The following is a 24,796-nucleotide window of genomic DNA, read 5'->3' on the forward strand; positions in this document are numbered from 1 at the left end:
CTTCTGTGTCTTTTCTTTACATGCCCATGCTTCCCTATAGCATTTGAACACACAGAATATAACAGTCTTGTTGTCTTTATGTAACAATTCTATCACCTGTGTCATTTCTGACAGTTGCTATTGATTGATCTTTCTTATGGTTTGTATTTCCCTATTTTTTTTGTATGCTTCATATTTTTTATTGGATTTCAGACATTGCAAATTCACAATTGTTGGATGTTGAATGCTTTTGTGTTCCTTTAAATATTCCTGAGTTTTGTTCTGGAATGCAGTTAATTTACTCGGGAACAGTTTGATCTTTTCCAGCCTTACTTTTAAGCTTTGTTAGGCAGAACCAGAGCAGGCTTTAATCATGGGTAATTTTTCACCGTTACTGAGTACTCTACCTAAAGCTTTGCTTATCATGAGATTTTTTTTTACTATGGCTGGTGGGAACATAGACCATTCTTTACTCTAGTGATTGTTCCTCTTTTTCCTTTCTGGTGGCTCTTTCCCCAGCCTTGGGCTCATTGCTCGCATGCATGTGCTTCCTAGTCCTCAGCGGAAGACTTGAGGGAAACCCAAGAACTCTCTCTGTGCAGCTATCTCCTCTCCACGCAACTTGCTTCTCTAGAACCCTGTCCTGTGGAGTCTAGATGCCTTGGCCTTTCCAAATTTGTCTCAACTCAAAAACATCATCTCATTGTGTTTCTCCTCCCTGGCTGTGGCCTGCAGACTCTCTCCAGGGAGTAAGCTGGCACAGTCATAGCACTCACCTAATTTGTTTCACTTCTCTTAGGGATTGCTGTTGGGTACTGCTTGTTCAATATCTGAAAATTGTTGTTTTCATATATTTTGTACAGTTTAAAAAATTTTTTTAACATGGGCCCTGATATTCCATTTTGACTGGAAACTATTGTCCCTGGAAAATTTTTTACACCATTCTCTGAATGTAGAGGGATTTCATTATTGGTAACTGAACACTGAGTTCTTTCTGCTAACTTTACTGTGAGACCTTCCAGATATTCCTGGACAGGCACTATGGCAGGTTTACAAGGATAACATGTTGTTATAAAGTCTCCTATTCATTTCTGATTGTCTTCTCCATCAGACTGCAAATTCTCTGAGATCAAGGACCCTCCATTTCTTATATTTCTGTATCCCCACTTAAAAAGACCCTCATAAATAAAGTCCTAAAGCACATTGTAGGTACTCAGCATAAAATTGATTATTGCAAGCAGTTATTACTGATCAGCTGTGACAAGACTGAATTAGATATATTTATTTCTAAAAATTTTATTATTTCTAAAAATTTTATTGTGGTAAAATACATATAACAAAACTTTCCATTGTAACCATTTTTAAATGACATTAATTGCATTCACCATGTTGTGTCATGAACACATTTATTTTTAACTGCTACTCAACCTTTATCCTACCTGAAGTGTTAACAAATAATACAGTTGGGATTTGAGCTTATGTTGATTAACTATCGATGCCACATATTAAAATGGCATGAGTAAAAATGAACCCTGATTCATTCAGTACTTACACACGCTGGCAAGAAGAACCACCCCAATCCCCCATTGTGGTCAGCCGAGACATTTTTTCTGAGTAGGTACCCACCAAGCTTGCTACCAAGTTAACATCTCTTTAAGGCAATCAGAACAGAACGCAGAGAAATCAAAACCCTGTAAAAGCTACAAACTAGCTTGCTAGTTCTCCAGCAATGGAGAACCCTAATTCTTCATATAAAAGCATATCTGAATATTAGCCAAAGTAAATATTAGCTGAAGTAATATTCTATTAGGTCATTTTGGAACTTTGCTCCTTCCACCGATGTGTTGTCATGCAATTCTGCTCTAAGTAGGGGGAAAAAAATTACCTCTTTATCTGCTTTAATATTCTGATAGTATTTTGAAAAAAAGTACAGTGCAATTTCACTCACTCACTCCGCAACAAATATGCCCTCATTCAACAAAAAATATATTCCAGATTCTGCTTCCTGTGTTGCAGGTGTCCTGAGGGGAAGCCCCAAATGCCTTGTTCTATTTCTATATCGAGACTTTGTTTAGGTTAACAGTAATGTATTTATGTGAGGACTCGTTCATTCCTCCAACAGATTATTCATTAAGAACCCCAACATTCCAGGCATTTTCCCAGGTTACAGAAGTGAACAAAGCAGATAAATTCCCTGTGCTCATGGGACTTATATTTCGGATTTGTGTGTATGTGAGAGGGGCAGTCAAATAGATAAGCAAATGTTGAGTCAGGTGGTAAGAGCTCTAAGGTAAAAATAAACCACGGCGAGGAGCTGGATAATCATGGGAGGGACTTCTGTTTTATGTAAGGTGGTAGAGGAAGGCCTCTTTAATAAGATATGCCATCTTTACAGATGTTGGTGGCTTGGCCTGTGATGTCAGCATATGAGAAGTGGTCCAATTTTGGACATATTTCAAATGATTATGTTGAATGGAAGGAGCCAGACAAAAAAAGAATACCTGCTGTACGACACTGAGTCACGGTTCAAAAAGAATTGATCGACGTTCAGTCATTTCAAGACGTAGCATGTAACCAAGAACAAAAGGTACTGAAGAAAGAGGTCTAAGCTGCATTGAAGACATTGGTGAAAGAATAAGTCTCCAGGAACTGATGGAACAGCAACTGAAATGTTTCAACAAATGGATGCAGCACTGGAGTTGCTCACTTGTCTGTGCCAAGAAATTTGGAAGACAGCTACCCGGCCAACTGGCTGAAAGAGATCCATATTTGTGCCCATACCAAAGAAAGGTGATTCAATAGAATGCAGAAGTTATCAAACAGTGTCATTAATATCCAAGCCCTGGTGGTGGTGCAGTGGTTAAGAGCTCAGCTGCTGACAAAAAGGTCAGCAGTTCAAATCCACCAGACACTCCCTGGAAGCCCTGTGGGGCAGTTCTTCTCTGTCCTATAGGGTTGCTGTGCGTTCGAATTGCCTTGACAGCAATGAGTTTGGTTTGTTTTTTTTTGTCATTAATGTCACATACAAGTAAAATTTTGCTGAAGGTAATTCAAAAATGGCTGCAGTAGTACATAGGGAACTGGCAGATATTCAAGCCAGATTCAGAAGAGGACATGGAATGAGGTAGATATATCATTGCTGATGTCAGATGGATCCTGGCTGAAAGCAGAGAATACCAGAAAGATGTTTACCTGTGTCTTATTGATTATGCAAAGGCATTCGACTGTGTGCATCATAACAAATTATGGACAATATTGCGAAGAATGGGAATTCCAGAACACTTCATTGTGCTCATGAGGAACCTGTACATAGACCAAGAGGCAGTCGTTCAAACAGAACAAGGGGATACTGCATGGTTAAAAGTCAGGAAAGGTGTGTGTCAGGATTGTATACTTTACTTATTCAATCTATATGCTGAGCAAATAATCTGAGAAGCTGGACTATATAAAGAAGAACGTGGCATCAGGGTTGATGGAAGATTCATTAACAACCTGTGATATGCAGAAGACACAACCTTGCTTGCTGAAAGTGAAAGTGAAGGGCACTTGAAGTACTTAGTACTTGAAGTACATCGACTGCCGGAAGAACAAGGCTTGAGTTGCAATATTGAAGGATTCTACAGAGAAAATACTAAACGATGCAGGAAACATCGAAAGAAGATGGAAGAAATACAGAGTCACTGTACTGAAAAGAATTGGTTGGTCAAGAACCGATCGTGCTGAAGAAGAGGTCCACACTGCACTGAAAGCCCTGGCAAAAAACAAGGTTTCAGGAATTGACAGAATACCAATTGAGACGTTTCACCAAACGGTTGCAGCACTGGGTGCTCACTCATCTATGCCAAGAAATTTGGAAGACACCTACCTGGCCAACTGACTGGAAGAGATACAGATTTGTACCCATTCCAAAGAAAGGTGACCCAAGAGAATACAGAAATTATCAAACAATATCATTAATGTCACACACAGGTAAAATTTTGCTGAAGATCATTCAAAAGTATTTGCTGCAGTACATAGACAGGGAACTGCCAGAAATTCAAGCTGGATCCCAAAGAAGATGTGGAACAAGGGATATCATTGCTGATGTCAGGTGGACCTTGGCTGAAAGAGAATACTAGAAAGATGTTTACCTGTGTTTTATTGACTATGCAAAGGCATTCGACTGTGTGCATCATAACAAATTATGGATAACCGTTTTGAGGAATGGGAATTCCAGAACACTTAATTGGGTTCATGAGGAATCTGTACTTACTCTAAGAGGGAGTTGTTTGAACACAACAAGGGGATGCTGCTTGGTTTAGAGTCAGGAAAGGTGTGCGTCAGGGTTATAGCCTTTCACCATACTTATTCAATCTGTATGCTGGGCAAATAATCTGAGAAGCTGGACTATATAAAGAAGAAAGAGGCATCAGGATTGGAGGAAGACTCATTAACAACCTGCGTTATGCAGATGACACAACCTTGCTTGATGAAAGTGAAGGGCACTTGAAGTACTTAGTGAAGATCAAAGACCACAGCCTTCATTATGGATTACACCTTAACATAAAGAAAACAAAAATCTTCACAACTGGGCCAATAAGCTACATCATGATAAGCAGAGAAAAGACTGAAGTTGTCAAGGATTTCATTTTACTTGGATCCACAATCAACAGCCATGGAAGCAACGGTTAAGAAATCAAACGATGCATTGCACTGGGCAAATCTGCTGCAAAGGACCTCATTAAAGTTTTGAAAAGCAAAGATGTCATCTTGAGGACTAAGGCGCTCCTGACCCAAGCCATGGTATTTTCAATCACATTATACGCATGTGAAAGCTGGACAATGAATAAGAAAGACTGAAGAAGGATTGATGCCTTTGAATTGTGGTGTTGGCGAAGAATACTGAATATGTCATGGACTGCCAGAAGAAAGAACAAATCTGTCTTGGAAGAAGTACAACCAGAATGCTCCTTACAAGCAACGATGGGGAGAATGCGTCTTACATACTTTGGACATGTTGTCAGGAGGAATCAGTCCCTGGAGAGGGACATCATCATTGGCAAAGTACAGGGTCAGCAGAAAAGGGGAAGACCCTCAACAAGGTGGACTGACACAGTCGCTGCAACAATGAGCTGAAGCATAACAATGATTGTGAGGATGGTGCAGGACCAGGCAGTATTTTGTTCTGTTGTGCATAGGGTCACTATGAGTCAGAACCCACCGGATGGCACCTAACAACAACAACAACAAGGTGCTAAAAAGCAAAGATTTCACTTTAAGGACTAAGCTGTGCCTGACCCAAGCCATGGTGTTTCCGGTCACCTCATATGCATATGACAGCTGGGCAATGAATAAGACTGAAGAAGAATTGATACCTTTAAATTACGGTGCTGGTGAAGAATATTGAACATACCACGGGCTACCAGAAGAACAAACAAGTATGTCTTAGAAGAAGTATAGACAGAATGTAACTTAGAAGCAAGAATGGCGAGACTTCGTCTCACATATTTTTGACCTGTTATCAGGAGGGACCAGTCCCTGTAGGAGGACATCATGCTTGATAAAGTAGAGGGTCAGCGAAAAAGACGAAGACCTTCAATGAGATGGATTGACACGGTGGCTGCAGCAATGGGCTCAAACATAGCAAAGACTTTGAGGATGGCGCAGGACCGGGTAGTGTTTACTTCTGTTGGACATAGGGTTGCTGTGCGTCAGAACTGCCTCAACAGCACCTAACAGGTGTATGACTCCATTTATATAAAATCCTAGAAATTGCAAAACATTATCTATAGTGATGGGAGATTGCTTGGAGACAGGAGAGGGTAGAGAGAGATTACAAAGAAGCATAAGGCCTGTTTTGGGAGTGATGGATATATTCAGTATCTTGATTGTGGTGATGGTCTCACAGATATACACATGGGTGTATGTCAAAACTTATCTAATTGTATGTTTAAATCTGTACAGTTAATTATATGTCAATTATAGCTCAATAAAGCTACTAAATCAAAGAGTGCACAGGATTGGCTGATGGGTTGGACTTGGATGATAGAGAAAGATAGGAATCAAGGATGGCTTTTAAGTTTTTGACTTGAGCACAAAAGATGGGAGTTGCCATTTACCAAGGTAGAGAAGACTGAAAAGAGGAGGTTTGAGAGGGAATAAAGAATTTTATTTTCAACATACTAAGTTGGAGGTGCCTATTAGACACACTTAAGATTCTAAAACAAATAAACACATACTCATAACCTGTGCTGTCCAGTTGATTCCCTTTTATAGCAACCCTACAAGACAGAGTAGAACTGCCCCATAGGGTTTCCAAGGAGTGGCTGGTGGATTTGAACTGCTGACTTTTGATTAGCAGCCAAATGCTTAACCACTGTGCCACCAGGGTTCCAATAAACACATAGTAGAAAAGAAATGAAGAAATCCTAATGGCATTACTACTTGAATGGAGAGTCCCTCTTCATGAACTTATCCATTGTACATTCTCACCAGACAGCATGTGAACTTTGCTGGACCAATGGAATATTTCGTGGCCTCTGCAGACAAATATCTGTGGGCATCTCTTCCCCATCTCTTCTTTTGTTAAATATTATGGATTTCAAGGACAAGCCATACTTCTTTCCTTTTGTTTTTGCTCTGCTTTTTTTTTTTTAATGAATTCATTTAGTGTGGGAAGCCAAGTGATGGTTTTGGCTGGTGAATAACCGTGGCTGTAGTGAGAAGCCACCGTCCATAGACAGATGCCAGCCGTTCCATTCATGGCCAGAGCATCATAGCCCTTTGCTCTGCGGCTGACTTGACGGTTGTGTCCTCTTTATTTTTTTTAATTGCACATGTAGCTACCTCAGTTATATTATGACTTAAATGGTATCCCTGGGCGATGCAAATGGTTAAGCACTTGAGCACTAGCCAAAAGGTTGGTGGTTTGAATCCACCGTGAGGCACCAAAAAAGTCCTGGCAATCTGCTTCTGACAGGTCACAGCCTTGAAAATCCTATGGAGTAGTTCTACTCTGCACACATGGGGCCGCCACAAGTTGGAATTGACTTGACAGCAACCAACAACAACAAAAACATGATTTAGACAAGCTTTTGCTTCCCTAGTCAGAAAGTACAAATAGGTTTTTCCCCTGTTGTGATTAAAAGGGGGCAGGGAGCATTTACCTGCGCTTGAATCTTGGCTACATCACTCACTAAGTGTGTAATGCCTCAAGTTACTCATCTCTAAAATAGGGATAGCAACAGAACCCACCACTGTGCGGCACTATTGTGTGAGGGGAGTCCCTGGGTGGTGCAAATGATTAGTGCTCTTGGCTGCTAGCTGAAAGGTTGGAGATTTTTTAGAAGTTTTTACTGGGTTAGAGGTGACCAGAAGAAAGTCCTAGCAATCTACTTCTAAAAAATCAGCCATTGAAAACCCTGTGGAGCACAGCTCTACTCTGAAATACACGGGATCACGATGAGTTGGAGTTGACTCCATGTCAACTGGTTTTATTGTGTGAGGACTGATCTGATACATATGAAGATCTTAGACTAGGATCTGGGCATAAAGAAAGCACTCAGTAAAAGTTGTTAGATGTCATTGAGTCCACGCCCAGCCACATGCACAATGGGATCTGACTGCCATCTGGCCCGGACCTCCCGGACCTCACAGCCCAGCAAAGACAGGTGTTTCTTTCATTGACTCAATTTTGGACGTAGGCTCCCAGGCCTTTCTTCCTAGTCCTTAATCTGAAAGCTGTGCTGAGACTTGTTCAGCATCATGGCAACACCCAAGCCCCCACTGACAGAGGAGCGGTGGCTGTGCTTGAGGTGCCCTGGATGGCAACTGAAATGGGGTCTTCTGCATGGAAGGTGGGAACCCTGCCGCTGAACTACCACTGCTCTGCAATGGATGTTCTTGCTGCTGCCATGGAGTGATCCCCTCAAGGTGACCCCATGTGCACAGTAGAATTGCACCCCATAGGGAAGCCTTACTTCCGAGGAGTCTCTGGGGAGGGGGGGTTTGAAGGGCCACTCTTCTCGTTAGTAGCTCAGAGTTCAACCATTTGCATGCCTAATCGCCTGTCCCTACTCTGACATAGATTATTTCATCGTTTTTATGTTGGTTGATTTCTACTAAGTTGTGGGCTTCTTTAGAGGAGAGCGGAAACCCTGGTGGTTCCGTGGTTAGGAGATAAGGCTGCTAACCAAATCGTTGGCAGTTTGAATTCACCAGGCGTTCCTGGGAACCCTATGGGGCAGTTCTACTCTGTCCTACAGGGTCGCTATGAGTCAGAATCTACTTGAGGGCCACAGGTTTGGTGTTTGGTTTTTAGAGGAGAGCCAGAATGTCTTATTTATCTTTTCACCTCTTCCTTTCCCCACCTCCCATCACCCTAGTGCTTTGTCCAGTATCTGGCATAAGATGGAAGCTCAGCAAATTCGTGTTGAATTAAATTACTACTTTCCTTAAGAATAAAGACCCAAGAATTTCAAGATCTCAGCTAGGGGAGGGAGGATGGAGGGGAAGGTAGGGTACTGACCACCTCCACCCCCAAGGCCCAAATAAAGACCAAGGAAGCCCCTGGCTCTAATTTACACCCCCAATCAGACTAGGGCATCTGGGGCGGGGGGAGGGGAGTCCCAAGAAACCGGGAGGAGCCGGAAGCCGGGGGTTGACAGTGGCAAACCTTGGGTGGGACTTGGTAGTTCGGAAAAGGAGGTACAAAACCAAGAGGGGGTGTGGGGGTAAGCTGGTTTGGGACGGACCACGAATCAAAAGCTGCGAGAGGGTCCCAGAAAGGACCTGTAGTTGGGACGGCGCGGGGACGGGGTGTGCAAGCGCGCAGAGGGGGGTGCGCTGCGAAAGGAATCGCGCGGAGGGTCGCGCGGGGAGGGACCCGGCCAAGGCAGGCGACTGGGCGAGGGAGAGGCTAGAGAGTCCCGGTTGCCAAGGCAGCGACACCAGGAGGCGGCCTCGGGGGGACGGACAGAGCTCCCGATGCTCCTCCTTCAGGTCCCCCTCACCCTCCCCGAGAGACCCTGCTGACGTGTCAGCCGGGAGCCCTTTCCACGGCGACAGCCCGCCCGTCCCGGCCCCGCCCCCGGACCGTCCCTCCCCGCCCCCTGCCGCCCGCGCCCCGCCCCTCGGCCCCGCCTCCCGTTGCCGCCCCGGCCGCCCGGCCTCGCCTCCCGTATCGGTCCCCGGCCCCGCCCCGCCCGGCCCCGCCCCGCCCGGCCCCGCCCCGCCCGGCCCCGCCCCGCCCGGCCCCGCCCCGGCCCCGCCCCCTACCCCGCCCCCGCCCCGCCCCGCCCCCGCCCCCCGCCCCGCCCGGGCCTCCTCGGCGTCACCGGCTCCCGAGTTGACCACAACATGGCTGCGGCGCCGGGGCTGCTCTTTTGGCTGCTCCTGCTCGGGCCGCCCTGGTGGCTGCCGGCTCAGCCAAACCTGAGCCCGGGCCGGCGCTTCTCGGAGCACAAGCTGTGCGCGGATGAGGAATGCAGCAGTGAGTGCGCCCCCGGGCGGGCGGGTGCGGCCCCGGGGTCTCCGCGGTGGCGCTGGCCGGGGGGCTCGGCGGCCGTGCGGGCTGGGGGCTGGGGGCGCGGACCCTGCGGACTGGGGGCTGGGAGCTGGGGGCTGGGGGCTGGGGGCCGGGGGCGCGGGCCCTGCGGACTGGGGGCCGGGGGTGCGGGCCATGCGGACTGGGGGCTGGGGGCTGGGGGCTGGGGGCCGGGGGTACGGGCCCTGCGGACTGGGGGCCGGGGGTGCGGGCCATGCGGACTGGGGGCTGGTGGCTGGGGGCTGGGGGCCGGGGGTACGGGCCCTGCGGACTGGGGGCCGGGGGCTCGGCGGCCGTGCGGGCTGGGGGCCGGGGGCCGGGGGCGCGGGCCCTGCGGACTGGAGGCCGGGGTGCGGGCCATGCGGACTGGGGGCTGGTGGCTGGGGGCCGGGGGTACGGGCCCTGCGGACTGGGGACCGGGGGCTCGGCGGCCGTGCGGGCTGGGGGCCGGGGGCGCGGGCCCTGCGGGCTGGGGGCCGGGGGCCGGGGGTGCGGGCCCTGCGGACTGGGGACCGGGGGTGCGGGCCGTGCGGACTGGGGGCTGGGGGCGCGGGCCGTGCGGACCCAGCGCGGGAGTGGGCGAGCCGCGGGTCCCTGAGCTGCTCCCTTCCACCTCTGCCGGCGCCGGGCAGGCGGTCCTGACTGTGGGGGGCTGCACCACCCACTTGTTGCCGGCATTTTCTCTTTCCTTTGCTGACCGAGGCGGGGATCGGCGTGGCCCCCGGCCGCCCCCTACCCTGCCCTGCACGGGTAGGAGAGGAGATGGGGCTGCGCCCTGCGGGCCCTGGGCTTCCCACGCTGCAACCGAGAGGTTTCGTGCCCCCGCCGCGGGGACCTCGGTCGGTGCAGTGGCGGGGGCAGATGCGCCAAGGGCTGGTGGGCGCCTTTCTAGTGGCAGATTGACGGTGAGGATCGGAAGAGGCGCACTGGCGCTGTCCCTGCGCCCTCAGCTTTACTGGCATTTTGGGCTCCTACTGCCTTTTGAACAGCGATTGGAGTTTAGGTTTGGGACCGGCCTGGAGTCCACGCACGCAGTGTATTCCAAGGTCTCCGCCCCGACTCTGCCTCAATCCTGTCATTTCTGCGCATGGAAGCCTCCCTGCAAACTGTCAGGGCAGCAGGAAGGCCAACATCTCCATCTCGAAAGGGGCGGAGGATCAGCATCAGCCACCTGAGATAGGCAGCCGCCTCTCCAGTGCGCAGGAAGCGAAACTGTCCCCCAGTCCTGGATTGTGGGCAGTGTGGAGGGCAGAGATCTTCAGACTCAGATGAAGAGGGTTGTTAAATTAATAGCAATAAATACTCCAAGGATCTTATAAGCCAAATCACCCTTGGCTTTAGACACTTGTGTTGTTGGAATCCCTTCCTACGTGTTTGGTGGACTGGGACTTACTGACAATCGCTGCAGAAATGGTAGTTCATAAATTGTAAGCAATACATATAGAAAAATATTCATTCTGAAAAGGCCAAGAGGCCTACAGTTTGCTACTTATATTCAAATTGGTGTTATTTGCAAACAAATTTCACGAGTGGAAGAGTTATATCACTACAGCACCATTCAAGAAGACAAAAAAAAAAAAAAAAAAAGCCACTGCTGTCAAGTCGATTCAGACTCATAGCGATCCTATAGGACAGAATAAAACTGCCCCATAGAGTTTCCAAGGAGCCCTGGAGGATGTGAACTGCCGACCTCTTCGTTAGCATCTGTAGCACTTAACCACTACACCACCAGGGTTTCCAGTCAAGAAGATGCGATTGCTAATTTGTGTTAAGCCCTCCTTGGAGGTTACCTTAGGGCTGGTGTAAACAAGCACCCTAAAGGCAGCAAAACTTCCACTAGTACTTCTTCCTTCAGTTTTCTCAGCACAAAACCAGGCTATTCGCAAGCAGGGTTGAGTATGGCAAAATGTTTGCTATCCTTTGCTTTCCAGCACTCTCCTACCTGGGTCCCTCGATGTAAGTTACCTGCAGATTCATATCATTGCTGAGGCCTCAGGATAAAGAAATGGTGTTGGAAGGGCCCACAGTTGTACAGTAACTTGAGAAATGATGTGTGTACAAACAGATGTGACCCAACACAACCGGCACCAGCAAGAGCAGGGCCTGGGTCTGTGCGGTGTTGTATGAAATAGTCAGCGAGGTGTTGGTGCAAGGTGTGTTTGTGTGCTTTTCACATAGCGGAAGCACTCGTGCATTATGTGGTCATTGGACATAGTGTTATAAATCCTCCACGATCTATTCTTAGGGTGACAAGAGTAACACTGCCGTTTCCAGTTCTGCTGGACCCCCCATCACCTTCAGCCTGGTCTCTCATCCTATTAGATCTGAGTTAGGATGCTGACATGTATTAAGAGTCACATTTTAGCTTTAGAAAGGAAACAGCCTCTGAATCTATATTGTTGTTCCTCGAATACATTTTTATGTATTTTATTGCTAATTGACTTTTAGAAAAAACATCTCCATTGCATCCTTTTTTTTTTTTCGCTACATAAACGCACTTACTGTTCATTTCATTTTACATGTGCATTACAAACTGTGTATTTGGCCCCCCCCCCCCAAATACTGCTTCTACCAGTTTCAAATTGAGTGTGGTTTGAGTCCTGCATTTGAAGCTGAAGGTAACTGACCTAATCCCACAGTTTTGCTTGGTCCCTACCACAGGTGATGTCCACTTTTGATTGTGTTTATAGAAAAATAGAAACAAGAGTATTTCTTCCTTTGTTTGTTTTGAAATCGTCTTAATGTTGAATACAGTCAACATTATTTACCTTCAGCGACTATCGCCTTGTTACGTGATTGGATCCATAAGATGGTACGGTATCCCTTCCTGCGAGATTAATCAGGTGCTGGGGAGAAAACACAACATGGCTGTAAATGAAATCGACAGTGTTTACTGCTCCCTGGCAGCAGCTGCAGCCACTTAAAGGTGGTGCCTTTTAGTGGTTAGTTCAAGTTAATTGACCCCTTGGGGGTTCCAGGGTGCTCTTTCCAGCTCCCTGTTATTTCTGCATGTAGCCATGCTTAAGCCAGCCAGTGTCCGTGTTTCAGTTACCCATTTGCAAAATGATGCTTTTCATGATTATGAAACAGCAAAAATTGAGGATTAGAGGGTTAGACACGGGAACCCAAGAGCTTCACCCGAGATCGGCCATCTGTGATGTGGACACATAAATTTGTTTCTCAGCATCACCTACAGGGAAAAATGGGAAGAGCTTTCCTTCCCTCTGTCTCTGCTGCACCTTGTGATATAGAACAATAACTAGTTACCAGCTGCCATCAAGTCGACTTTGACTCACGGTGCCCCCATGTGTGTCACAGTAGAACTGTGCTCCATAGGTTCTCAATGGCTCACTTTTTGGAAACAGATTTCTGGTTCTTTCTTCCAAGGCACCTCTGGGTGATTCTGGATGAACTTGAACCTCCAACTTTTTGGCTAGCAGCCAAGCACTTTAACCCAGGGACTCCTGTAACGATAAAGCTCTAAAGATTTTAGATATTTTGAGAATATGAGCTGAAAGTCATTCCAGCGGGTACTGGAGAAACTTGACGGTTTAGAGTGGATTCTTGTATTTCCTGATAAATCACTGTGGACTGTAAAAGTTGAATCCTGATATCCGGTTAATTTTTTGTCTCTTTTATATACAGTGTTAATGTACCGGGGTGAGGCTCTAGACGATTTCACAGGCCCAGACTGTCGATTTGTGAATTTTAAAAAAGGTGATCCTGTATATGTCTACTATAAACTGGCAGGGAAATCGCCTGAAGTTTGGGCTGGAAGTGTAAGTAAAAATTTGTTATACCTTATTTCCTTACTTTTTATCAGCTTGTTTAGCACTGTAGATTTAAATAATTGTTTTCTTGGGGTGTTTGGGGCGGTTAACCTGTCCTTTCTGCTAGACTGAAAAAAGATGACTCTGTGTCCCCAGTGGGCATCAGACCTGGCAGAGAGCAGGGCTCAGCAAAGGTCTCTTAAGTAGGATTGAACTGATTCTGGCTATTGCTCTCAGCAACAAGTTCTAGGTCTTCCAGCCTTGGGTGTTCCACACATACTAAAGGTTGAAATGGTGAAAAGTCTTAGTTTCATTGCTTCAAAAAGGAAGGAACTGTTCTTTCATAGGATTCACGGGCATTAGACTTACTCCTGTAAACTGTGTGCAAGATAGTGTTTCAGGCATGCATGTTTCGAGTTGATTTTATGTGTATTTTATTTTCTATAATTACATCATTAATATTTACAGGAAAATTGGCATCCCTCTGAATAATGTTACCCAATTCTTCGTGCTCTTAGTCATGTGTTTAAAAAACAAAATGCCATTTTTGTTGTATGCTTAGCTGCCTGTTGGCTTTTAGCAACTACAGGTCGTGCTTTTTTGCTTCTCAGACACTTGCTTCTGCAGGCTCCCCAGGCACTCTGTTTCCAGCTAGTTTCATGGATGCCCTGCTATCAGACATGAAAATCAGTGCAGGGCTGAAGTTTGTAAGGAGGAGACTCACCCAGAGTAGCCTCATTGAGAGGTTTATGAGTTATTGTCCTTTCCTTTTTAAGAAGTGTGGTGTGTGGACTATTTATGAAAGCAGAAGGGTCTATAATGACCTTTGGGTTATCCCAAACAGAGGGATACCCAGTCTCAACTGTGTGAGTTTTCACCCTCAAGGGAACATCAAACAAACAGCAGCAATTGAGGCTTGAGATACCCCCATATGGAAAAACAGATTCATTTTATTGGCACTCTAGATTCCTAGGGAGACTCTTGAAAAGTCAAGCGGTCAGTTACAACAACCCTGGTCTCTAGGCAGAATCCCAGTTGAGTCACACCATACAGGGAAGAATCTGTTCTGTATCTTTCAAGTCTATTGAACAAGATTTCTTTATTATCTTGGAAATTATTTTCCTTGTACTGAGGCTGCATTTTTGTATAATGGTTAAGTTCTTTTTCCCTGGATAAATGAACTCAGTGTGCGTTTTCCCACCACCCCACTTTTTGCTCATGAAATCTAGAAATCCTGCCTATCTTCGAGTCCTAACTCTCATCCTGCTGCCTTCTTGGGGAAGCGGATTGACAGGACTTTCTTCCACGGTACCACCCGGTGGGTTCGAACTGCCAACCTTTTGGTTAGTGGCCAAGCACGGAAATTTCGTACCACCAGGGACCTTTAACTCCCTATAAAGCCAAAGCTCTGTAACGGAAGGGGCCACGTCTTATAGGGCGAGGACGCGTACTTGTATTTACCGCGATCGTAGTGTGTGTAACTGTTCTCTTGAAGCAATGTTTGGCTTTTTTCACGTCAAAGCAACAATTGCTTGGCAAGGGTGATAAACAGGAGCAAAATCAAGCACTGAGTGGACAGGTGGACGTAAAGATAACTCTGACTCATGAGGGCCCACAATCCTGCCATATTTTTTTTGTGAGACCATAAGAAATGGGACACCACCCAGTTGATAAACATGGAGCTTTATATGAACTGTAGTCTCAGTGGACAAAGATTAGACAAAGATAAATGTATTTCCTCTCTCCATATATCTCTGATTCCTTTCTCTTCTCTAAAATATCTTTAATAAAATTTTCCCCAGAAGGGAAAAGTGTATTTTCCTTAGTTTTACCTCTCATTTCTCGAACCTGATGGTTGAGGAAATGAACAATTCTCTCTCAGCAGTTTTCAAAATGACTCTTGTTTCTTTGTCTTAAGTCTTTTTTGGTTTCTTAGAATTTTAGGCTTTAACCGCCAATATGGCACCTTTTGATTTCAGTGTCTTATCTAATCTTCATGGCAGTATTCTACTGCTAATACTGGCTTTCAGGTAGTGGGCAGAAATAACAAAAGCACTCAGGAATGGGGATTATTATAGTTACTGATAAGATGGGCTTTTTTTTTTTTTTCTTTTTGTGCATTTGACCCGTGTATCAATCTCCCTCTTTTTTAATGACTGGGAAGAGGTCTACTCTCCCTTTCAGACAGTAGCTAGGAAAAGGCAGTGTATGTTTCCCAAGAGAACACACTTTTATACCTTAGTTGCTAGTGCTGAAGGTGCATTGGGTTATTTTCCATAGAGATTTAATTTACATGAAGCTGTAGCTTGGTGTGTAGATTCATATGAATTACATTACGGTTTTATCTTCCCTCAAAATACCTGTAAATGTAGTTTTTGAAAAAGCCAGTATAGCATCTAATATCAAGAAATATTTGCTTTTTGCTGTAGTGGTCATACATTTCAGAAATTTTATATTCTTTTTACTTATTATTTTTCATGGCTGTTTATTGGTTTAAGAAAGATAATAAGTACTGAGTAATGCAGTGAAATATATAGGTAAATTCTCACTAGAGGTCATTTGGAATTGTGGTTCACACCAGCTTGGATTTGCATAGTTTTAATTAAACAACATACAATAATTATCTCTTATGCAGATCTCTTATCTATTTAAAAGTCTAACAGTGTGTGCCCTGTGCTTAGAATTAAGCTGAATATTGAAAAGAAAACTTCAATTTTAGAAACATTGGTTTCACAGTATTATGTACTTAATCTTTATTGGAATATCTCAGTATAATTATAATAGCAACTATCTTATTTTTATATATCTATCTGTGTATTTCCTTTCACTATTAACAAGTCTCTTATTTGTATTTCTCATACAGAATTTTTACTGATATTTGTTGCTTTTGCCTATTCTTTCATATAGGTTGGGCGTATTTTTGGATATTTTCCAAAGGATTTAATCCAGGTAGTTCATGAATATACTAAAGAAGAGTTACAACTTCCAACAGATGTAAGTCATGCATTTTTGTTTTTGTTCTTGATTATAAATTAGCTTATAAATTCATCAGTTAAATTAATTTAACTATTTTTGGAAGGCTTTGAATGTTTTGTTTTTTTGGTCAGGAAAAAAGGAGCCCTGGTGGTACAGTGGTTAAGCACTCGGCTGCTAACTGAAAGGTCAGCGATTCAAACCCACCAGCTGCTCCACAGGAGAAAGATGTGGCAGTCTGCTTCCGTAAAGATTTACAGCCTTGGAAACCCTATGGGGCAGTTCTACTCTGTTCTATAGGGTCTGTACGAGTCAGAATCAATTCAATAGCAATGGGTTTGGGTTTGGTTTTAGTTTAATGGTTGTATATGATATTTTAATTTGGGATGAAACTACCTTAAGAAAGGAAGGAAAGAAGGAAGGAAACATTTGAAAAGAATTTAAAGGAGACTAATCACATAGTTATCTAGTATATTGAAGTACATATTCTTATATCAGGCTGCACACTCTTACACAGGGCTTTTCTTTGCTACTTTATATGTGAAAAAATTAAGAATTCAACATCTTTGTTTCTAGTTATTAAGAGGTTAATAAGTTCTTTTTGTAAGCAAAAGGAGGAGGTGTCCCAATTGGAAAACTACTCACTGGATAACTGTTAGACATTTTAAGTATTTATAAATCATGATAAATAAATCAAAGCCTAAATTGTGTACTAGGCCAGAAATGTAAACTTATTATGGACTTTTTTAGTGATTTAAGGGTTACAGTTATAGATTTGGAAGGAGTCCTGGTGGCACAGTGGTTAAGAGCCCAGGCTGGTAACCAAAAGGTCGGCAGTCCGAATCCACCAGGCGCTCCCTGGAAAGCCCGTGGGGCAGTTCTACTCTGTCCTATAGGGCTGGAATGTGTCAGAATTGACTTGATGGCAGCGGGTTTGGTTTTGGTTTTATAGATTTGGAAAAGGGAGCCTGAGAGTTTCAGGTGAGGTCTGGTCTCAAATCTGTAAGGTCCTGGCTGTACATTCTATGAGGCATTCCTCTATGGTACACGGACTTAAAGCAGCTTTATAACTAAAAGAATTTTGTGTTCTGGGATCCTCATTCCAGCTGATTATTTCCTGGAGTTTAAAAGTTTATAGCAGTGGGTGCTTCACTTTCCCTCAGCAGCCTTTGAGGGGCTCTTTGTTCGGAGTTGGTGCAGAGCATGCAAGCTGCTGGCCCCAGCAAATCTTGGGTGAGGCTGGCGGAGCAGGTGACGCCTCAGAACTATCTGCTGTTCTTACAGTTTCTCCTTGATAATCTAGAGCATCACAGAATCGGCCCCGTCGTCTATCTGACCTCACTGCTGATGGAGAGACTGCCCAGGATATAGGTGTGAGGCAGCGGGTCAGGGGTCACAGAAACCTCACCAGCTTGGGATTTACCTTCTCACAGACGCTCACTGCATGTTCTGTCAACATTAAGAAAACAGCTGGGAAATGAGTGTGACTGAAAGAGGAAACCATTTATCCTTACTCCACCGGGCAGGTCTCCCCAGAATACAGTGAGACATTAGTTAGGAGAAGAAAATTATCTTTGTTAGCTTTTAACTTTTCCCTCAATCTGTATCTTTTTTTCATTTTTATTTATTTTTTGAGCTCATTTGTTCATTAGTGTAGGAAGGATGAATGTAGATTTACAGATAGTTCTGATGGCAGATCTCAGTGATTACCCAGAACTCTGGTTGACATCAGGGTATATCCCTTACAGAATCTTGTTTTCCAGTTGTTCTTGTAGTAATAATTAAGCAGGGAGGCCCCCTTGAGACCATTCTTTGTCCCTTTAAATTTTCGCTTCCACGTACCTGTATCTCAATAAGATACTTCTTAAGCTGATTTATCTTTCCCAATCCAGGGAAATTGTGAGCCAAAAATCCAGGTAGAATTAGAGCCTGAGAGCTGGGTGAGCAGAGTGGAGTCTAGAGGGCATGGTGGTAGAGAAGCTGGATGGTCTTCCATCTTCTCCTGGGCAGATTATTGTGACAGAACATCAGACGTAGATGTTGGGAGTTGGGGACCCAATAATGACACCCCTCTTTCCCCAACTGTATGCGGAACAAATTGAGAGACCCAGGTGTCAGGCAGATGGAGAATAAAATGTCAACATTATTACCTGATAAAACTTTTTGGAGAATACAGCTCAATTGTGCAGCAATAGTGGGCTTTCTGACATTTCATCTATAATGGGACAGATTTACACAGCCAGATAGAGCTAGCCAACTGGGGGCCCCGCCGAAGGGGGTCTGTCCCCATAAAACGGAGAGCAGGAAGAACAGAGGATTTTGTGTGTGCCAAAGAGAAACAAGGGACAGGGTCAGTAAGCCCACAGCCATACCAGTCATTCCTCCTCTGGGGAAGAGAGAAGGAGGGAAGCCAGGAGCACGACTCGAGTAGAGGAATGGAAGCTGGACGCCAGGCAAACGTGGATTCCGGCCTCTGATCCTCTACTGCTGAAGAACCGTCATCACCTAGGGTGGCACAAAAGCCCGGGGAGAGCCAAACAAGAATCTGGGTTGTCCCCGTCGTTAGCATGGGTAGGAATTTATTCTGTGACGTGTGGTTAGTGAGTGACACCAATAATGTTTTTCTTTCCCTTACAGGAGACAGATTTTGTTTGTTTTGATGGAGGAAGAGATGATTTTGATAATTATAACATAGAAGAACTTTTAGGATCTTGGGAATTATACGACTCTGCAACTGGAGATTCTGAGAGAGCCACAGAACAAACTTCTGAGCATATGAAAAAGCCTCATGAAGTATCTGAGGAAAGTGACCCTGAACCTGAACCCAAAGAAGCCAACTTAGAGGAAGGTGAAAGTTTATTCTCTGAAGACACCGAGGATCTAGAAGAAAGATTTGAGGTTGGGAAGAATCACCCTCATGCAAATGGTCAAACAGACAATGCTCAGGGAGAGCAATCTTCATTTGACCCTTTTGAGGAAATGCTACAAGAGAAACTAAAAGTGCCAGAAAGTGAAAACAACAAAACCAGCAATGGTTCTCAGGTGTCAAGTGAACAGGAGAAGATTGATGCTTATACACTTCTGAAAAAAGAAATGACTCTGGACCTGAAAACCAAATTTGGCTCAACTGCGGACGCATTTGTATCGGACGATGAGTCAACCAGACTTGTTACTTCATTAGAAGATGATTTCGATGAGGAATTGGATGCTGAATATTACACAGTTGGGAAAGAGGATGAGGACAGTAAAGAAAACTTTGATGAGATACCATTACTCACCTTTACAGACGGAGAAGATACGAAAACTCCCGTGAAATCTGAAGTTGAGAAATATTCAACAGATAAACACCAGAAGTCCAACGAAGAAAATATGATTGAGGTAGCTCAGCCTCCTGGCATCAAAGATGATGATAAAAATATAATAGCCACGTTGGGGGATACTATCTTCTCTATTGTCACAGGAAGTGAAGAAAAAACAGGAACGATGGATTTAGAGAGTTCTAATTCAGCGGAAGAAAAGGAAGATGATGTGTTAGTTCCGGATAGCAAACGGGGGGAAGCACAATCAGCAATAGATTCTGTTGACCCTGAAGAGGCAGAAGATGGCCTTTTGATTGTAGAAATTCCTAAAACAAATGATGACGAAGACCCAGAAATGGACACAGAACTTGACATTAAAGAAAAAGGCAGGAAAGTTCAGGAATCCAAAAGGGGCCTGGTACAAGATGAGACAGAATTAGAGGATAAGAAGCAAGAAGAGACGACTGTGCCTGTTACTACTCAAAGCAGTAACCTCAACTCTTTGCTAGCTGCGGAGAAGGGTAAAGAAACATTAAAATCAGCCTTTGATAACAAAGAAAAGGACCAAAATGAAGCAGCTATTCATATCTCAAAGGAAACACCCCACGAAGAAAGGCCTGGTGAACGTGTTTTGGAAGGTGGTGCAGACAGTGAACCTGTACCTAAAGCTGCAGGGAATCAAATGAAGAAAGACAAGCTCAGACAGGAATCCGTGGCTATTGGACCAGGCTTAGGAGACGACCAGCCCAATGCATCCCAAGACGCTGTGGAGGACGTGGATGTTCAGGAAGGTGGACCAGAACCACACACTCGTTCAGTGGAGCATCAGGATGAGGAATTTAAAGAGGAGCTAGTTCTTAGAACTCAAAACCAACCTAGATTCTTCTCTCCAGATGAAATGGGTTTGCACACAGACCTGGAAGGAGAGGTTCCAGTTCAGGGACGAAATCTTTCTTGGCAACAAGAAAGGGATGTGGCGGCTGCAGTTACTAAGCGTATGAATGAGAAGAGAAGGCTCTCTGAGGGAGAAGTCAAAGAGGACACCTCAGATAAAGAGTCTGTTCATCACAAGGCAGTGCAGGGCACACAGGAAGTGGAAAACAGAGGCCAGACCAACAGCGCAGAAGTACTGGGTCTCCATACAGAAGAGTCTCAGGCGGAAGATGATGATTCAGTCCCTGAAGAGCTGCTGGAGGATGAAAACGCTGTAAGTGCAAAACAGTCTAAAGAAAAAGACACTGGGATTCAGGACAGGAGGTTAGAGGTTAATCTGCAAGCCCCTGAAAGAGCTATTTTAGAGACCTCTAATCCTGATCCAGAAACTGGAGAAAACAAAGTAGAAACAGGTGTGATTTTGGAGATTGAAAGAAAAAATGAAACTGTGGCCAAAGGGGCAGATATGCTAGAGGGGGGACCAGCTAGTATAGAGGTGGAAAAGGAAGAAAGCCCTCTTGTAGATAAGAAAACACATAGACCATCTGAAGTAAGTGACTTCCCTTACATAAAAAAAATTCGGACTCCAGAGTTAGGTGAACTGTTTCAGAATAAAGATTCTGATGACCTTAAAGAAGACAACCCTGTGGAACAGCCAAAGACCTCAGGGTTTGCGGAGAAGCCTGAGGTAGAGGAACTTTCAAAAGAGGACCATGAGGATTTACAGAAATTCATGGGCCCAGAAAGCCAGTGGTCTGCTTCTGAAGAACTTGAAGATGACCTGTTTCATTGGGCTCCACATAAAACTATGAAGCCAGAACACAGTGACAATGAGAAGGACTTCCCTATAATAAGGAGCTTTTTTAAAGAACAGCAGTCTTTGCAACGATTCCAGAAGTACTTTGATGTCCATGAACTGGAAGCCATGTTCCAAGAAATGTCATTAAAGTTGAAGTCAGCCCAACAGGAGAGCCTGCCTTATAATGTGGATAAAGTCCTAGATAAGGTTTTCCGTGCTTCTGAGTCACACATTCTGAGTGTCGCAGAAAAAATGCTTGATACCCGTGTGAATGAAAATAAAGATCTGGGAACGAAGGAAAATAACATATTTGAAGAGGCTGCAGTGCTGGATGATATCCAAGACCTAATCTATTTTGTGAGGTACAAACACTCCACAGCAGAGCCGACTGTACTGGTGGCGGTGACACGGCCTCCAGAGGAAGGCTGGGATGGACCGAGGGAAGGTAGAGTACCTGCCTATGGCCTTACAGAGTCAGGCTTGAGAAATGGGGTAGGGGGTGGTGGGGCTTCACTGAAATACCTCGTATCTTATTTGTAAAGCTCTGTTCACAGTTTATAAGGTGCTTTAAGGAGAGAGACACCAGAATGAAGTCCACATGTCTCTTCCTGCCTTCTTTCTTTTAAGCTGGAGCATGGATAACAACTTCTTACCCTGTTTTCCTTAGGACAGTTGAGACTGGCTAGTGTCCTCCCAGTGAACCTTCCTAGAAAGCTAAAGGGAAAGAAATAAACAGGAAAACAGAGCACAAAATAGAGCTGTGAGCAAAGTACAGATTTCACGTGAAGCTATGAAAGGGCTTTATGGAACACAATTTCTAAATCATTAAATAACTGCTGTCCAGCCCAGATTGACTAATATAACTATTACAGTTTGCTTGAGTTCCTTTATTCCTCCCAACTTTTCATCTTTTGTGGGTGCCATGTTCTTTCCTGCTTCTTGGGGGTGGTTACTAACTCCACTTAAGCTCTCCTGGGCCCTGGGTTCTTTCATTCAGATTAATCAAGGCAGGAACCAGGATGAGGACCTTTCTAACACAGCACTTGACACAGAGAAGGCATTCGGTCAATATTGAGTTGACCCCAAGCTGGTATCCTAACATAAACTTTCTGATTCCTGGCTCCGTGCCCTATTCTCTATACCCATGCTTTTGAAACTGGGGTACTTGAACTGGGGGTGTATGGCAGAGTACCAGGGGGAACATAAAGCCACAGGATAAATGGTCGTAGCTTCCCAGAGTGCCAACTTTTCCTGAGAATTTGAAGAGAGAGGACATTTACGTTTATTCAAAGCTGATATACTTTAGAGTACAAAATTCAGATGAATTTTCAGGCTAAAATATGAGGTTGCAAAGAAATTTATCTTTGCTACGAGTGGCACAGTGATTAAGAGCTCGGCTGCTAACCAAAAGGTCAGCAGTTCATATCTACTAGCCGCTCCTTGGACACACTGTGGGGCTGTTCTACTCTGTCCTATGGGGTCGCTATGAGTTGGAATCGACTTGATGGCAACAGGTTTTTTTTTTTACAGGTCTCCGTGAGGGAGCCCTGTGGTACAATGGTTAAGGCTCAGCTGCTAACCAAAATGTCAGCAGTTTGAACCTATCAGTGGCTTCATGGGAGAAAAGACCTGGCGATCTGCTCCTGTAAAAATTACAGCCTAGGAAACCCTGTAGGGCAGTTTTGTGCTGTCCCATGGGCTCATTATGAGTCGGAATCGAAAGCACACAACAACATGGGTCTCCTTGGCGATGTCCTGGGCCTCATAGGGAAGGTTTAGTCTTTTCGGCTCTTAGAGTTACTTTGAAAATATTGGAAAAGCACATCAGTGAACTGCCTTTGTGTGTAATGACTCTCCCTGTACTAGTACCTGCTTTGTGTTTAAGAGAGTTCATGCTACTCCTACGTAGATGTTTCATATTTCTGCTTTTGACTGGAATTCTCTTTTGCACATTTATCCACATGGGCACATATTGGTTTGCCAAGGGAAGTTAAATTATTCAAGTCCCTACCATAAATATGTTTATTTATGAAATACTGTGAAAAAAAGGTAGCTTTCTAAGTTTTATTAGGTAGATTAGCCATCTCTGAAGTGGGCTGAAAGAAACTGAAACTACTTCCCTACACAGTTGTGCTTCAGGGTATGCCAGTAACATGGAAGGCAGTGTGGAGATGCCCTGAGAGCTGTACAGGGTCGGGGACTGGCCACTGGGATGATGGGTTATGTTGTCCAGCTTCGCTAGCCCAATGCATCCCTCTCCCCTGTAGAGATCCAGCCACCACATGAGGATAACTTCCCACCAGGAAGCACAGAAGATTGGAAAATGCAGGTTGCTGAAGAGCCCGGCCACTTGGATCAACCCATGACTAGTGACACAGCTGCCTCAGAAGTGTCACAGACGCCGAATACTGAGAAAGATTCAGACCCAGGTAAAGCTGCTCTTTTCTTTCTACAAAGTAGAGGCATGTCATAAATAAGACCTTCTAGGAGACTTGTTGTCAAAGGTAGGAAAGGGAGGAAAAAATAATACAGGCATGTACCAGTTAAAAAAAAAAAAATCCCAGAGGAATTAAAAGAAAAGCAGGAGCTAAGCCTGAAAACAGGAAAAAGGCCAGAGACTATAACTAACCAATGTTTGGCTGTCACTGCCTTGTGTAAATAATTTTAATATAAAAAATTATTCTGAGAAGGCCTTATGCTCTAACAGAGTAGTTTTAAACCAGGCCAGCAGCATCAGCGGCACATGGGAATTCAGAAAGGCAGATTTTTCCCACCTCCTGATCAGAAACTCTGGGGGTGGGTACACGTTGAAGTGTGAGGACCACTGTCCTAAAACCCACTGATTCTGTGCTCTTCCCCATTCGCATTCCCACGCCCCCAGAGAATACATGGTAGCTCAATTCTTTCTTCTTTTATTTGCTACTCAGACATGTTAAATATCTAGGAATCTTTATACTAGTGGAAACCCTGGTGGCACAGTGGTTAACAGCTACAGCTGCTAACCAAAAGGCTGGCAATTCAAATCCACCAGGCGCTCCTTGGAAACCAAATGGGGCAGTTCTATTCTGTCCTGTAGGGTCGCTGTGAGTCAGAGCTGACTCGGCGGCAATGGGTGTGGTTTTTTTGGTTTATACTAGTAGTCCCTGGGTGGCACAAATGGGTAAATGCTCGACTATCAGGAAAAAGGCTGGCGGTTTGAATCCACCCCGAGTCTCCTCAGGAGACGGGCCTGGTGATCTGCTTCCAAAAGGTCAAAGCCTTGAAAACCTCATGGAGCAGTTCTACTCTGCACATGTAGGGTCGCCATGAGTCAAACTGACTTGCCGGCAGCTAACAACAATATTACACTGTAAGGTTAAAGGCAGCAGTAGGGAACTTTATAGTAGGAAATAGTCTGCTGCAGACTGACACTGTCAACAGCACCTACTCGCAGCACACAGGAAATACCTAGAGGGACAGCATCTCATTTTATTGGATTTGAGAAGGTTGTTTATTAAACATTTTAAAATAGATATAACCC

The 24,796-nt window shown here is 44.8% G+C and overlaps 2 protein-coding genes across 4 annotated transcripts in view; one reads left to right on the forward strand and one right to left on the reverse strand.

The window, feature by feature from the left end:
• Positions 1–226: 226 nt before the first annotated feature.
• Positions 227–24,796, reverse strand: part of TLR5 (toll like receptor 5) — a 566,717-nt gene continuing 542,147 nt past the window's right edge. Inside the window, exon 2 of the transcript XR_007515233.1 lies at positions 227–237. The gene's annotated coding sequence lies outside the window, so the exon portion shown is untranslated. The remainder of the gene's footprint in view (positions 238–24,796) is intronic.
• Positions 9,281–24,796, forward strand: part of MIA3 (MIA SH3 domain ER export factor 3) — a 62,473-nt gene continuing 46,957 nt past the window's right edge. For all 3 annotated transcript variants that reach the window (XM_049868000.1, XM_049868001.1, XM_049868002.1), the window contains exons 1-5: positions 9,281–9,448; positions 13,148–13,281; positions 16,180–16,266; positions 18,883–21,721; positions 23,544–23,705. In XM_049868000.1, the coding sequence (XP_049723957.1) occupies positions 9,316–9,448; positions 13,148–13,281; positions 16,180–16,266; positions 18,883–21,721; positions 23,544–23,705 (3,355 nt within the window). In that variant the 5' untranslated portion in view covers positions 9,281–9,315. The remainder of the gene's footprint in view (positions 9,449–13,147; positions 13,282–16,179; positions 16,267–18,882; positions 21,722–23,543; positions 23,706–24,796) is intronic.

Source organism: Elephas maximus, chromosome 24, assembly GCF_024166365.1.
Source record: "Elephas maximus indicus isolate mEleMax1 chromosome 24, mEleMax1 primary haplotype, whole genome shotgun sequence".
NCBI lineage: Eukaryota > Metazoa > Chordata > Mammalia > Proboscidea > Elephantidae > Elephas > Elephas maximus.